The 15,482-nt window shown below is 43.6% G+C and overlaps 1 protein-coding gene across 18 annotated transcripts in view; it reads left to right on the forward strand.

The window, feature by feature from the left end:
- The window catches only part of Zfp462 (zinc finger protein 462), a 139,073-nt gene that overhangs the window by 48,047 nt on the left and 75,544 nt on the right, over positions 1-15,482 (forward strand). For 12 of the 18 annotated variants that reach the window (XM_006537917.4, XM_030253544.1, XM_030253542.1 and 9 more), the window contains exon 2: positions 14,996-15,245. In XM_006537917.4, the coding sequence (XP_006537980.1) occupies positions 15,026-15,245 (220 nt within the window). In that variant the 5' untranslated portion in view covers positions 14,996-15,025. Of the gene's footprint in view, positions 1-6,960; positions 11,628-12,000; positions 12,046-14,810; positions 14,897-14,995; positions 15,246-15,482 lie in introns of those variants that run through there. The other 6 variants (XM_030253536.1, XM_030253535.1, XM_006537916.2 and 3 more) reach the window with 4 other exon arrangements.

Below are 15,482 nucleotides of genomic sequence, written 5' to 3' on the forward strand. Positions count from 1 at the left end.
TGGGCATGTCAGGATCTTCTCATCACTCATACTGGACACTGCTGTTAAAGCCGTTTATGAAAATATACTTTTATGGTTGAGGATCATTCCTAGCTTTCTGAAGGTATTTAACTATTAAAAAAAAATCTGAAAATTATCCCCTAGTAATTAAAGTAGAGAGCTCAAAGAATAAAGGGTAAAGATAAGCCAGTAGGGAGGCTGTGACAGTGTGATGGCTATGAGTTCAAGATCAGTATGGGCTATAGAGAGTACAGTCAGGGCTCCTTATATCCAGACCCTGTTATAATAACAAAACTTAAAACGAGAAAGAAAGATAAGTTAGTATGTTAGTCAATATATAAAAAAGACTTGGTGGAACAAGCCTTTAATCCCAGGACTCTGGAGGCAGAGGCAGGCACATCCCTGAATCTGTCCAGCCTGGTCTACAGAGTGAGTTCCAGGATGGCCAGGGCTACACAGAGAAACTGTGCTTCATAAAAACAAAGAGAAGAAAAAAAATAATTTCATATTGCTGTGAGTTTAAGGAGAAAATAGATGTGTTTGGTTTCATCCCCAGGTCAAGGGACTGAGGTGCCTATTTTACATACCAAAGCAGACCTGGCCTCCAGGTTCTCCCAGCATCCTTCAGTCCCTACCTGGCATACCCTGCCCCCAACCTTGAATTTTCTAGCTCAGGAGCTGGACTTCCCCTCCTCCTGAGTCTCTTCCCTATATAATTCAGACATTTTGCACTCTCTCTCTCTCTCTCTCTCTCTCTCTCTCTCTCTCTCTCTCTCTCTCTCTTCCCCTCTCTCTCTCCCCCTCTCTCTCCCTCTCTCTCCCTCTCTCCCTCTCCCTCTCTCCCTCTCCCTCTCCCCATCTCCCCCTCTCCCCCTCTCCCCCTTATCCCACACCCCACCCCCCACCCCACCCCCGTGGTGACTTGCCTGGCCTTGGTCCTTGGGGCCAGTAAACTCACTCCCTGGTTTACATTGTGTCATTTCACCTCATTGGAGAAATAACCTACCAGTGCTTTGCTTGACACATGCCATCGACGGTGTTCTGACATGATGTCAGTCTGCATGGCTCAGTGGGTAGACCACAGGGAAGCTGACTTCATTGCTAGGTGTTTCTGACTGCTCTGCTTTCTTCTCCCATCAGTCTGACCCTCATTTTTCCAGATGTCCCTGAGGCTCTTTCAGTCAAGCTCTTTAGTGACTTTGTTGACAGAGTACATTTTTCATAAGAAGCAAAAGGATGTTTCTCACAGAGTGGACTTGGGGACAGTAAAGCTCCCCCATAACTTGGGGAGTCTGAAGAAAGATCACTCAGGGTTACAGCTCTCTCTTTCCTCTCTTCGTACCTTTGTCAGCATCCTCAGTTCTCCCGAATGCACTTAGCAAAAGTATGAACACAGCGCTTGGGCGCCTGAGAAGTTCCTTGAATACGCCACAGCTTTATCTCCTTTTGTGTTCTTCTCCTGAGTTTGAATTCCTAGCAGAGGAGACACTGGAGGTGCAATGCAATCTATTGCCTCCCAGGGAAGAAACAAAGTTTACTGGAAATGCATAAACTTGGACTTGAAGTGGGAAGAGCTGTTAATAAACTGAATTACATGTATGTCCTCACTGTTGACTTCCTTTCTCAAATTATGTTTCATAAGCTCCCCCCCACCCCCCCGCCCCTTACCCCTTCAGAGAGGTACTTTGGTTTATTATCTGAAAGATAAAGATGTTGGTGTAAATTGTGCTACCTAGTCTTCTTAAGATTTCTGATCTAGTAGATGTGATGAGCCTACAGATAATCAGCTTTTAGAGTAGATTCTTCAGGAAGGTTCAAATCACACATCACTTTAGCTAAGGAAGAGAAGCTGCTCCTATGGAAATGTGTGATGTTTCCCTCCTCTAAAAGCATGGTTCCCATATATAAGGGGGGAGGTGCTTCTCAGGGTTCCTGAGAATGTTTTTCAGATGAGCATTAAGTGGTCGTGATGGTTTGTGTGTGCTTGACCCACGGAGCGGCACTATGAGCAGGTGTGACCTTGTTGGAGTAGGTGTGTCACTGTGGGTGTGGGCTGTTAGTTAAGACCCTCACCCTAGCTGTATGGAAGTGAGTCTTCTACTAGCAGCCTTCAGATGATGTAGAACTCTCAGCTCCTTCTGCACTATGCCTGCCCGGATGCTGCCATGTTCCTGCTTTGATGATAATGGACTGAACCTCTGTACCTGTAAGCCAGCCCCAACTAAATGTTGTCCTTATGAGAGTTGCCTTGGTCGTGGCATCCATTCACAGCAATAAAGCCCTGACTAAGACAGAAGTTAGTACTAGGAACTGGGATGCTTCTGTGATAAGCCTGATGGACCATGCTTTTGTTTAGAGGAATGTGGATTTGGGGACTTTGGAAAGCAGTGGGATGCTTTAAGTTGGGCTTAATGGGCTATCGTAGTAGGAAGATGGAAAACTTCGTTGCTGAGTGTGATCTGAACTGTGCAGACCTGGCTCAAGAGGTTTCAGTGGAGAGGAATTTCAGAATGTGGCCTAGTGACTGTTTTTGTGGTATTTTGGTGGAGAATGGGGCTGCTTTTAGCCCTTGTTTGAAGAGTCTAGCAGAGTCTAAGGTAAAGAGATTTATATTAATTGTATTGACAAAGGAAGCTCAAAAAAGTCCAACAGAGACTTTGTTCTCTGGTTAAGTCTCATGAAGAGCGTTCTGAACAAGGATAGCAAGCTTAGAAAGGAAACATATAAAATATATGGTTCAGGTATTAAAGGGGCACTAGGAACTGAAATAGAACTGAACCCTATGTTCTAGGAGCTAACAGATTAAGGGATTTGGGGGCAACATCCTATCTAGGTAAATTTAGATCCAGGCATGGTGGTACACACCTTTAATCCCAGCCTTACAGGAGACAGAGCCATGCAGATCTCTTGAGTTCAAAGGTCAATCTACAGAGCAAGTTCCAGGAAAGCCAAGCTTAGGCAGAGAGGGAGTGGGAAAACAGAAAGCTGGTAATAGAATAAGGGGGAGTATGCTCCAGCCCCAGCGAGCAGCAGAACTTGGCAGCTTCAGCCATGTAGCTCTGGCTTTAGAGTCAAGAAGAGAAGGGACTACTGGGAAAATTGATGCTGGTCAGCTGGAGCTAAGAAACTAGTGGTGATTAAGAAGAGACTAGTATCACTGAGGTGAAGTCTTCTGGGAAGTGTTTTCTGAGAGCATATAGAATCTGTGTTCCAGAGATAGTCAAGGTTGTACCTCCTGCACAGCTGGACTTGGTAATGGGTAAGAATCACCCAGGTGGTACTGGTTTTGAAGGCATGAAGGGGTCATGAAGAGCAGCTGAAGCTTGGCACTGAGAGAAGTCAGGGAAAACCATTGGTGAAGGTGCAGTCTCAATTGTAGTTGACAGCCCAGGACCGAACAGGTCATGCAAAGGATTTAAGACTTGGCACCGTGAAGAGAGCCTATGAGAGGCTATTGGTGAAACCTAGTTACAGCAGAAGACCCCAGTGTATTGGGGGCCAGTACCATGGAATGATCACCAAGGACAGCAGCAGCAGTGTAAGTAGATCAGTCTGAGCTTAGAATGCTACAGAGGGCAGAAGTGGAGAAGTGGTGCTAGCCTTTTGGAGGAGCCCAGAAGATGAGTGGATCCCAGACATTGAAACAAGAAGCTGTAACATTGAAGTTGCCTCGGATACTCCTAAGATTTTCGAGATGCCAGAGCTGTGGGCTATCTGCTGAGGAATGTTGCTAACAGGGTGTGGAACCAGCCCAGGAAAAGAAGTTCATTGCAGTCAACAAAGATGAAAAAGGAGTTGGAGATCTGAAGACCTCTTTAACATTAGACATGGAGATGCAGAGTTTGGAGTTTGCCCAGTTGGTTTCCTGTCTTGATTTAGGGATTATAGTTAAGTGATTGGATGGATCTCAAGAGACATTGAACTTTGCACTTTTAACATTGTTGAGAAGTTGGATTAAATGTACTTTTTGTTGTGCTATGAGTAGATAGGGCCCCCGTAGACTCATGTCTATGAACCTATGTCTACAAGCCTATGGAGGCCAGGTAGTAGAATGTGCTGGTTTGTATATGCTTGGCCCAGTGAGTGGCACTATTAAAAGGTGTGGCCTTTTTGAGTAGGTGCCACTTCCACTGTGTGTGTGGGCTATTATAAGACCCTAGCTGGCTGGAAGTGAGTCTTCCACTAGCAGCATTCAGATGAAGAACTCTCAGCTCCTCCTGCATCATGCCTGCCTGGATGCTGCCATGCTTCCACCTTGATGATAATGGACTGAGCCTCTGAACCTGTAAGCCAGCCCCAATTAATTGTGGTCCTTTATAAGACTTGCCTTGGTCATGATGTCTGTTCACAGCAGTAAAACCCTAACAACGACAATGATTTTGTGGAGGGAAGGTGATCACATGGTCTCCAGTGTAACTACACTTGTCAATCAGCTTAGGACAGTTTAGCAGTGTAATATCTGCATGGATGGCCGGGCGTGGTGGCACACGCCTTTAATCCCAGCACTCAGGAGGCAGAGGCAGGTGGATCTCTGAGTTCGAGGCCAGCCTGGTCTACAAAGTGAGTTCCAGGATAGCCAGGGCTATACAGAGAAACCCTGTCTCGAAAAACCAAAAAAAAAATATATATATATATATATATATATACACACGCATGGATGGAACAAGGCTACTGGGGATACCATCTCCATGGAAGAAGCCCCAAATTCCTAGAATGTTAGGAATCAGCTAATGGCTATAACGAAGCTTTCTTAGCTGGGATGGGAGTGGTGTTCTATAGCACCCTATTTGGTTCTATCTATCTTTATTTCTATTTTTCTATCTATGAATCATCTTTCTATTTTTCATCTATTTGTCTGTTTTTAATGACCTTATCTTGATTTTGTACTTTTCTCCTGGAAATTAGGCAAGCATATAGTCACTCATTCAAACTCACCAGAACCAGACCTGGCTGGGCCCTGGGGATAAAAAGAAAAAAAAATTGTCATTTGAAGGTGACTTTTGAATAGCCAGAGGCCTTATCGCCTTGAAGGAAGATAACTTTACACACCAACAGAAGATCTGTATTGCATTTTTCATAGAAATTTTGGTTGGAGACCATATACTTAGTGTAGAACTTGCCCTTTTTAAACAATATTGTCCCTTTACCAAATTCAGATGACGAACAGTGCAAGGATCTTAACACCAGCGAAGGGTAGGATAATCATGTGCCTCCATCTTGAAACTTTCTTGAGAGACTTTCAGTGAAATTACCAAAATCAGAAAATAGGACTAAATATTTTATAAGGGCTGTTAAGATCAATTAGAACGACACTCAAGAAGTTGGAAGAGAAGTTGTTAGTTATTTGGGCCAGAGATGAACTAGCTATGACCCCAGGAAGTGCTAGAAAAGAGATCCTTAAAATAGCTTGGAACGAGCTCGTGAAATGGCTTCCACTCTCAATGCTGACATGACTTCCACTCTTAACATGGACGCCAAGGATCGGATGATTCTTCCCTTTGGGTCTTGTACATTGGGGGGTGTTAGCAGCATCCCTGCCTCTGCCCACTGGATGCCAGTGGCAGCCCTATGGTTTGTGGTCATTAAAACTATACGCAGACATTGGTAGACTCCTTAAGTTGGAGATGATGGGAGCAGAATCAGCTCTAGTTGGAATCACTGCTTAGTGACATGGGGTTTATGCATGACTGATGGCCAGTCTAGTCTTGTGGTGTGTTAGCCTCCTGTCGTTTGGAAGCTCTCATTTCTGTTCATCTTGTATTTGCTGTGTATCTGTGCTGAGTAACTGCCCCTCCCCCTCCCTCAGACTAAAGTTAACCACGTGAGCAAGACAGATGAACAGAGCAAGCGGAGACCTGTTCTCAGTTGGTTCTTTTGTTAATGAAGGAAACCGTTTGAAGGACTCTGCTCCAGGTGTGTGTTCTAGTGGGGCAGAAAAAAAGAAAACCAAAAAACAAAACAAAACAAAACCAGGGAGCATGCCAGAAACGAAGAAAATGATGAAGCAGGAGAGAAACTGAGCATGTGCAGTTGTGGGAAGATAGTGACTAGTGTTAGATGAGGATGTCAGGAAAAGAACCTTGGAAGACAGACAGGATTTGAGTGTAGGCCTGGATGATGGGAAGGCAGCCGTGGGAAGATGATGAGAAGTAAGAACTCAGTCGGCAAAGCGCCTTCTCAAATATGAGAAAGAAATCGTGTAAAACAGGGGTTTTGTTCAAAACTGGATGATGGACATTATGATCTGATTTGTTCATTTAGTAAAAGGACCAAAGTTAGGGCCTCAAAAGACTTGCTCAAGTAAAGATGGCAGGCAGTGTACTGTCACTATTTGGTTTTAGTGACCTGAGGACAGGACAAATTCTTTAATTGTCCGGACAGGCATTTCTGCAGTCTCTCTCCCTCTCCCTCTCCCTCTCCCTCTCCCTCTCCCTCTCCCTCTCCCTCTCCCTCTCCCTCTCCCTCTCCCTCTCCCTCTCCCTCTCCCTCTCCCTCTCTCCCTCCTCCCTCCCTCCCTTCCCTCCTTCTCTTTAATGGCTCAATAGTGAGTTTTTATCCTTTAAAGAGTGGTCGTGGGGCGTGGCTAAGTATCTGAGCACCTTGGTGGTTTCACAGGGCCATAAAGCCCATGCAGTTGTGTTACAGGCAAATATCTAAGATTTCTGAGTAGTTCTTGGGGGACAGCAGCTTCTTAGAGCAGACTATATTTTAGAGCAGGAAATATTTGAGAATTAAAAGACAGTAACCATTCCCTAGCTGTCAGAAACAGTCTCGTAGTGGGTGAGGCAGTAGCTCCCTTGGTAGAGAGAGTGCTTGTTTGCCAGGCATGGTAGTGCATAACTCTGATCATAGCACTGGGGAGGCAGCAGGGTCAAAAGGCTCAGGCTCAGCTATGCAGTAAGTTTAAGACTGGCCTGAGACCCTTTCTCAAAAAAAAAAAAAAAAAAGGCAAGAGAAAAATTCCCAAACCCAAATTTGTAGGTGCCCATCACTTCCTTATGTAAATGCATAGAATGGTTTTTTTTCAGGGAGTCTGCTAATTTGGTAAGGAAGAAACATGGTTTACTGAAGAGCTCCGGTGTGGTAGCAGCCAAGAAAAGAGATAAATCCAAAAGACACCCACATTTTATAAAGCCTTCATGCATAAGGGCTGCACCTTGCTTTCCCTGTAGATCCAGTTGTGGGGTTGCTTATACTTTTTCTCTCCTCCAACTCTGAGTGCCGCGGATTGTCACGCTTAGTGTTCTCTGGTAGAAGACGCCTGATTGAAAGAATAAGTATGTGATGGCCTACAGTAGATTCAGGCCAATTCTCAGGTAAAGACAGTAACCAGTTTGATCTTATTCATATAACTTATTTTTATGCTTAATGGTGTGTTGCCTGCATATATGTCTGTGTGAAGGTGTCAGATGCTCTGTAACTGGAGTTACTGTGAGTACCAAGAAATTAGTATGTTTTCAACTGTGAGTATTAAGGAGTTAATATGTTTTCAACCAACATATGATAATTGCACATATTGGGTGTGCAGAGAGATTCTTCAATGTTCTCATAATGGGTAATTATTCGATTGAGGTCATTGGGATATCATTGTCTCACCTGTATCTTTGTGGGGTGTGTGTGTGTGTGTGTGTGTGTGTGTGTGTGTGTGTGTGTGTGTGCATACATACATATTCAGAATCTCCCCTATTAGGATAATCAGTCAGTTAACTGTTGTAAGCTAAAGTTATTCCACAGTGCTATATGGAAGGTTGAAAGGCATTCTACTCTAAGCCTGAAGTTGCTCCAATAGTCATGTTTAGCATGTATGAGAGCCTGTGTTTGATCCTTAGCACCAAAATAAAAGCATTCTATCCATGCAACTCTATTCTACCCATTAACCGCCCCCCCCCAATACTATTCTTCTCAGGCTCTGTCTCTTTGAGATAAACTTTCGTTCCCACATATAAGAGAAAAATGTGGTCTTTATTGTTCATGGTCCTCTGTTCCATTCATGTCACACACATGAACTTGTCCAACTTTTTGGACAAACAGGGAGTGGACAAATCTCCCAAGAGATTAGATTGGGAGTGTAGGCCTTCCCCAGATAAAAGAGGTTCCTCAGACAAAACTTTCTTAACTACTCCCCAAGTCAGCAGCCAATCATCATGGTTGTTTTTGAATAAGAGATAAACATTAGGATGATTTCTGATTCATTCACCAGACTCTGAATGGAGAGTTGATGTCATTGTGTGTGGCTGGGTCTTAATAGCCAGGGGTAGTTTCGGCTGTGAAGCTACATTAAATGTCCGAGACCCGTTGGGCTGCTGAGCCCATGAGGAAAGAGGCAGAGCTCGTTTCTCGTCTTTCCTGATGTGGACGGTGGCTTGCACTGTAGGTTCTGCTTACTCTGCGTCTCAATCAACTCTGTAATGAAGACCCGGCAGCGTATCTGCAACTTCCCTTTAATTTTACAATTTTTATAATGAGAGTCCTTGTAGTGTGGAAAGTGCCTGTAGAAACCCAGCCAGCATTTTGAAGAGTCTGTAAAGGAACACAGTGATTTCCTGTCTCTGCCATTTGGGTGAAATTTGGCTCTGGGAGAGAGAAATCAGTTCTCTCTTGTTTGAAATACAGGGGGTAAGAATGGGTTCAAAGTTTTCAAAAATCTTCCCCGTGAGCCCATGGCATTTCAGGGAATCCTCTGCCCTGATTACTTCTTACTTATTTACTTATTTGACACCAAGAACACGTTCCCATTATTTTAAAGAACATGATGAGCCAGGCTCTGATTTTTTTTTTATTTTTTAATTTTATTTTTTTGGAGAGAATTTTAGTGTTGGAGAAGCATCTTCATTTGGTTTCAAAGCAGCATTTCAAGAAAATGGTCTGGACACGTCTCAGAATTAAGAGTTATCTGGTAAACTACAGGTTTGCCTCCATAGACAATGAAGCCTAAAGCTGCTGAGATTCCACCCAGCTTCCTCCCTTTCTTGTCCCTTCTCTCTTTTTATCTTCTTGTTCAAATCACAGGCTTCCTTTTCTAAGGACAGGAGTGTTGGCAGACTGCCTATTGGCTAGTTGGCCTCAATTAGCCTTATATCATTGCAAAGGAATGCCTGAATTCTCTACAAGGTCTGTTGTACCTTTTTGTAGGAGACACTCACTTCCCGCGTTCATAACAGGTTACCCAGTCAGAATCATTTCTTGCATACATAGCTGACAATTTTTTTAGCCACTTATTTAATGACAGCTCTTGATGCTCATCTCATGTGAATCATGACCTCCACAGATATTTGCTGTGAAATGTTACTCTGGCATGCTCTAGAACATTGAAAACTTTGTTCAGCAGAACCATCCTAAAATCAGAGCTAACTCGGAGACTTGCATCCCTGTCTGGAAGATGACTGAGTTATTAGTCTACAGATGGCTTGCTTTCGACTTCGTGCTCGTGTCTAAGGCCCTGGAGATGGATAAGACTGACCCTGCACCACGGAGGCTGCGTGCATTGCCAGGCTTTGGTCTCATGGCTTTCCCTGCTACTATTTCAATTGAGTTTCATATGGCCGGGTTACCTACATGACTGCAAATTAATCCTTTCTTTTCTGAAAAATTGTTTTTGAAGAACAGCTGTGTCTCTCTTCTCAATTCCTTAATTATTTATCCTCCCTGATAAGTTAAACCTTTTGTTAATGTGGTAAATTGCCAAGAGCACACAGCCCTGCTTAGATCATGTAGCAAACTGTATAAACATTTGATAGGACATTTGAAGACACCACATGCTGAGCCACGATCTATACTACTACCAAGTGCTGTGGGATCAATAAAGGTAGCTTGGTGTAGGAATCCTTTGTTGTTGTTTCCTTAACTAACGTGAGAATGCTCAGAACAAGACTGTCCTAGGTCTTGCCAGACTTGGACATCCAGGACTCTATAAGATATCAAGTTAAATCAACAGAATTAGCTAGTTCACATATTCATGCTCACATACACAACTTATATATGTGTGTGTATACATATGTATATATAGTAGATATCGTGCTTACATAATTGGTCTATATTTATATTTGTAGTTGCATCCTCTCACTGCTGGTTCTGGGATACCACCTCATATTCCCAATTAAGTGCTGTTGAGAAAGAGTCTTTAAATGATTCTAAATGAGTAGAACTTTCACTTTGGCCATGACAAGAACAAATGATTAGTAGCGATAGAAAACACTCCTCTTTGCCAAGAATAACAACCCTGAATTTATAAGTTTATCAGTTAATATTTGACTTCTACATTGTATTCTGAGGTTCTGGATTTGTTACTAGAAAGAACAGCCTAATACATCCCCTAACCTGTTGACCTCATTGTATGAATAGCCCGTGACCTGTAAATACAGTTTTTCAGGATGGTGGTTAGGTTTCTGTGTATTTCTGGTCAGGCAGTTGTAACATGTATGCATTCATTCTGTTACCCTTCTTCTTGGATAATTCGTATTCCCACTCAAAGGAAAGTAAGACAAACATGAAGAACAAACAGCACGTGATAACTCAAGCCCTTCCTGAGAATTGTGACTGAGGACATCTGGGGATCTTTCATGTCTTATAAATGAAAGTAGGTTTCTGGAGTGGACAGAGGAGAAGCACCTTCTGCTCTATCTGGATCTAGTTCTCAGAGGCTTTAAAAGTTATAATTAGTTGCTACTTAATCACGTGGCTGTGGGCCTTCACAGCTTCATTTCTGATCTGCAGCCCTGTGGTCAGAGCACAGATTAGACGGGCAGGGCCTGGGTGTTTTTGTTTGGTCACTTCCTGGAGACACTTGGACTTTGCCTCGAGGACCCCCTTCTGCTCCAGGCCATCAGGCTAGAAGAGTAGTGTTTGCCAAGCTGACCTGGACAAGGGTTGAAAGCAGCAGGCTTGTGAGAAGGCTGTGAAGCGACAAGAACACCTCCCCTCTCCAGTGTCACGTGAGCTTGCGAGGATACACAGCAAAGACATGTTTTGATGCTTTCTTCCCCCCAAAAGGAAACTCAGGATGCAATGGACCCTGGAGTTCCCAGCACCAGTGTGTGGGCAACGAGCTTAGTGGAAATTGGTGATGAGAGTGAGAGCATGCAGTTGTGCCCACTCTGCCCCTCTCCTCAGCCGGTGTGTTTTCAGATCTCTAGCATGGACTGTGGACTCTCTCTAAGTATGTCTTTAAGCCATTGCTAAACATAGACAATGGGCCTGGGAGCTGTTCCTGCAAACACTATACTTTGAACTCATAGACTTTAAATATGAAGGAAAGAAGCCCTTCATTAAGCATAGTTTGAGGAAGAGTTAGGATGGTTTAAGAGTTTCCTGTTCAGAGCACTGCTCACTTAAGGTGAAGGTTAGTTTAGAGTGAAGTCTAGTCAGTTCCCAACTGTCATCAGCCATGGTGTTAGAAGTGGGGTTTACCTGAAGGAAGCATATCTGGCCTTGAGGAACCTGCAGCTATGGCCCTGGGAGGGACAGGTAGTGGGAGGGAAGGATGTCTGTTTGGTTTCTACATTGATCTCCTGACCTTTAGAAATAACATTTCTTTTTCAGTTCAGAAACTTGCATTTGTCCTCTTGGTTGTGCTGATTCTGTGAGGAAAAGGTGGTTAAATCTCCTAATCACGGGTGTTATTAAATGAGGTAAATACGAGAACGAGGCTGTTCGCTTTCAATCATAATCTCACTGCAGACCCTCTCTAGGTTAGCCTTTTACAACTGTTGCTCCTCTGCGTCAATGAAGCAGTCAAACATACAAGTTTAATGCCCCATCTTTTTTTTTTATTTCCCTCCCTGTGTTTTGGCTTCTTGGAGGACTACACCGTGCTCCAGAAACACTTTCTGATTGACAGATGAATGGGTCACCCTGAGGTCCAGTTTGCTTAGTGGGGATCATTTCTACTCCCTATTTTCCTGCTCTTGCTTATTACCTGTGTGTACTTTTGTGGTCTCATAAATATATCAAGTTTCTTGGATTGTTTGGGCTATGCCAGCAATTTCTGTTTTCTTCCGTCAGCGTCTTCAGGAGAGCCGTGTACACAAAGACAAAATGGCTTTCAAAGTAAGTCTCCATTCCCATTTCAGTATTGGTACAGACATCAAATTGAAGGCCACTCCGCTCTTCCTGCCACTGGTTGTATCAGCTGCCTGGAGATTAACCTCTTCTAAGGCTCTGAGCTATTTTTGAGGTAAAGACTGCAACAACATTAAAGCTAGAACCCATTAGAAAATCACTTTCATCATCTCTCCTTTTTCCAAATCAGTGGCTCTTTCCCCCTCCTCCTTCTGATCTCATAACCCTTTAATCTCCTTTGTAGCAGAACAAGGAGACTGTTAGTGTTTGCATGTGATGGGGTTAGCATCCTTCATAGAGAACAGTTTCAGAAGACACCAAGATATTAGAGAAGTGTATGGAAGATGGACTCCATCTCCAGGTGGACTGCCTCAATGCTCTGCTCTCCTTGTGCAAGCGGGGCCATTTTTGTGGATGTTTTGTGCAAACCAGGCTCAAAGTCTCCAAAAGAGACACAGCAGAAAGCCTTTTGTTGCATTATTTCTAAAGGCTTGAGGTTTTGAAGGGAAGGGATTTTGTTTTCCTCTGAGCTACACAATGGAGCTTTCACAGAACCTCCTTTAAAAGGAATAGCTACAGCCTTTGTGTGGAAGGGTGTGTCTTTTGGCAGGGTCTGCTGATGCAGACAGACTGGCTGGTGATTAACAAAGGTCATTAGACTTTGGAATCTGGCTAGCAGCCTCGGATGGTATGTCTTCTGTGTGTGGAAGGACGACTCCCAAGAAACCAAGGCATTCTGGAGGTCCCCTCTCCAGGACACCCCCAAATCCTGCTGCAGGACAGGCTCTGGTCCAGGGGCGTCCTGATTTAACCAGTACTCTGCTGGGACTAACGAACCAGCCTATCAATCATGGGATAAAAGAACCTTTGGAGATCTTTGGTGAATGACATTTGAGGAGGAGAAAGGTGCTGCTTTTCGAGAAGAAATGAAAACAGTTAATTCTTTGTTGGGAAGAGCAGAGCTTAGGAGGAGCCCAGCCTGCCCTCGTAGCGTTCACTTGTGATTGTCAGCCTAGCAAAATCCAAGCGAAGCCATGTTGTGCACGGAGGAGAGGCTCTGAGCTAAAATGGCTGCTCCTACAGCTCAGAGGACTAGGGCAGCTTAGTGAGTCTTAGAGCTTCAGTGACGCAGGAGCTCCTATCTCCTGAAAGTGTGATAAACACATTCGGCAGGGCTGTGGCTTGCTTGGCTGAGATGAAAGGACTAAGCTTGGGGGATGGGGAGTGCGCATTGGGTGATCTGCTTTTTTCTGTGAAGTGTTCTAAATGCAGGAGTCGTCTGCACCATGGAAAAATTTGTTTTCAGGTCTAATGGACTGTGCGAAAGGAGAAGTGGGGTGGGGCTCAGTGACTGCTGTAATTTGATCCAGAGCTGATAGCAACCTCTTCCACACAATTTGGGCTGGTGCTCTGACATAAAAGCTTGTGTATCTGGAATATTGAGACTTAGTTAGCTGAAAGGACTCTGGTGTCCAGTTCAATGTTTATTGAAATAGGATAAATTGTTGGGTGAAAGAAGAGGAGGTAAAATATCTGTGTCTCACTCTGCAAAGCCCTGTCCAGAGCTGGACTTGGCCAGTACTTATTTTAGCAGGCTCCGGGCAGGAGCATTCTTTCATAGAAAATCCTCCTGCCATGGCTTCTTGCACTCCACTGACACATCATTGCTGGACTTTGTTCCTCCAGCAGAAATCACATTATCTTTTGTAAGAGAGGCATAGAAAACTGCACCATTAAAAAAGATCTGGCTGCAACCTGAATTCTTAAGACATTTGGTTCTAGATTACAGTACAGTGACTTAGTAGGGCTTGTGATGTTCTCTGTGAAGTAACTTATTCACTGAGATAATAACTGGGTATCTCCTTACAGGATATACACTAAGCTAGGAAGGACTCCACCTTCCCAATATTCTCGTCACTTTGTGGTGAGACTCTGCCTTGAGCTAGCGTGAAGCTTCCCGTAGGTTTCAGTCTCACAGTGAATTACAGAGTAAGGGAGATGAGCTCTGCTCTGCCTTGTTCCACACCAAGTTCACAGGTTGATTTTTGGCTGCTGTTGTTTTATATCCAAGTCTAAATTTCATGGTTATAAAAGTGAGAGGGATGGAGAGGGACAGCTCTGACTCAGGAGCCCCTTTACAGAACTACTAGATTCTGTGGTCTTCATGTAAATGGACATGCCAAGGTACAATCTTAAACCAGAAACTGAATTGTCATCTAAAAGTTGGTTGCTTGGAAATCTCATGAGAAATATTTTATGACCTAATTAGACTGGAGAAGCTGTTAAGTTTTAATTGGTAGGTAGTAAAAGAGCAAATAACCACTCACTTCATTGGGAGGGGGAGGGGAAACCACACTACTTGGGGAAAGAAAAAATGTGAACCCTAGTATCAATAAAGATATTAAAATAATAAAAGCAATACCAAAAGCCACAGCCATTTCCAAGAGTCAATTCTATTCTACCATTTGGTGTTAAAACACTCATGTAATAATATGGAAATGGATAAAAGAAATTAAAATGTTCTTGCCCTTCAATGAAGATGGATGTCCTCTTTCCCACTAAGAAGACTCTAGTTCAAAAAGAAAAAGTCTAAGGAGAAGTCAGAATCAATAGTAAGTTATCTAGAATTCTGAATGTGGTGGAGACACTCAAAAACGGTACCAACTTTTGAAGTATTAATGTTTCCTTGACAGATGGCATTTGAAGATCTATCAAAGCAGAAAACATTTATCTGAGTTTTCTTTCCTTTGAAGTTAGGAAGTCAAGGACTTTGTCTCTATTATGTCTGATTGCCTCTCCTTGTCCGGTGTTCGAGTTGGCAAAGAGGAGCAGGCGAAAGGTAGTGATGTTTGAGTTCATTCCATGAGAAGATCTGTTGCCTCTTTGTGTTTGTGGTGAGTGCGATCCTCACAATGCTGTGTTCTAATCTCTGCCTCAGGTTCCTGATGTGAGAGGGTAGCCCCCGATCATGGAGGTGCTTCAGTGCGATGGCTGTGACTTCCGAGCCCCATCTTACGAAGATCTCAAGGCACACATCCAGGATGTCCACACGGCATTCTTACAGCCAACTGATGTTGCCGAGGACAATGATGACGAGCCACTATCTGGGTCCATGAATGCTAGTAATCAGACAGAGGTGGAGTTCTCTTCTATAAAGGATGAGTTTGTGATTGCAGAGGATTTACCAGGTAATCCTACCCTAAACTCATATGTCTGAGAAAGCTTGTCATCATATCATCATCATCATCACCATCACCATCATTAACCATAGGTCTTATGTTAGGTTTCTGAACTTTCTTACTCCCTGCAAGGCATTTTCCCTACTTAGGCATCATTTTTCTCTTAGTTATCTTAGGCTATTGTCCTTTTAGTGGCCCTGTGTGTTCCTCTTCTAATGTTGAAAACAAAATGTCTCAGAAAGTTCT

Source organism: Mus musculus, chromosome 4 (assembly GCF_000001635.26).
Source record: "Mus musculus strain C57BL/6J chromosome 4, GRCm38.p6 C57BL/6J".
NCBI lineage: Eukaryota > Metazoa > Chordata > Mammalia > Rodentia > Muridae > Mus > Mus musculus.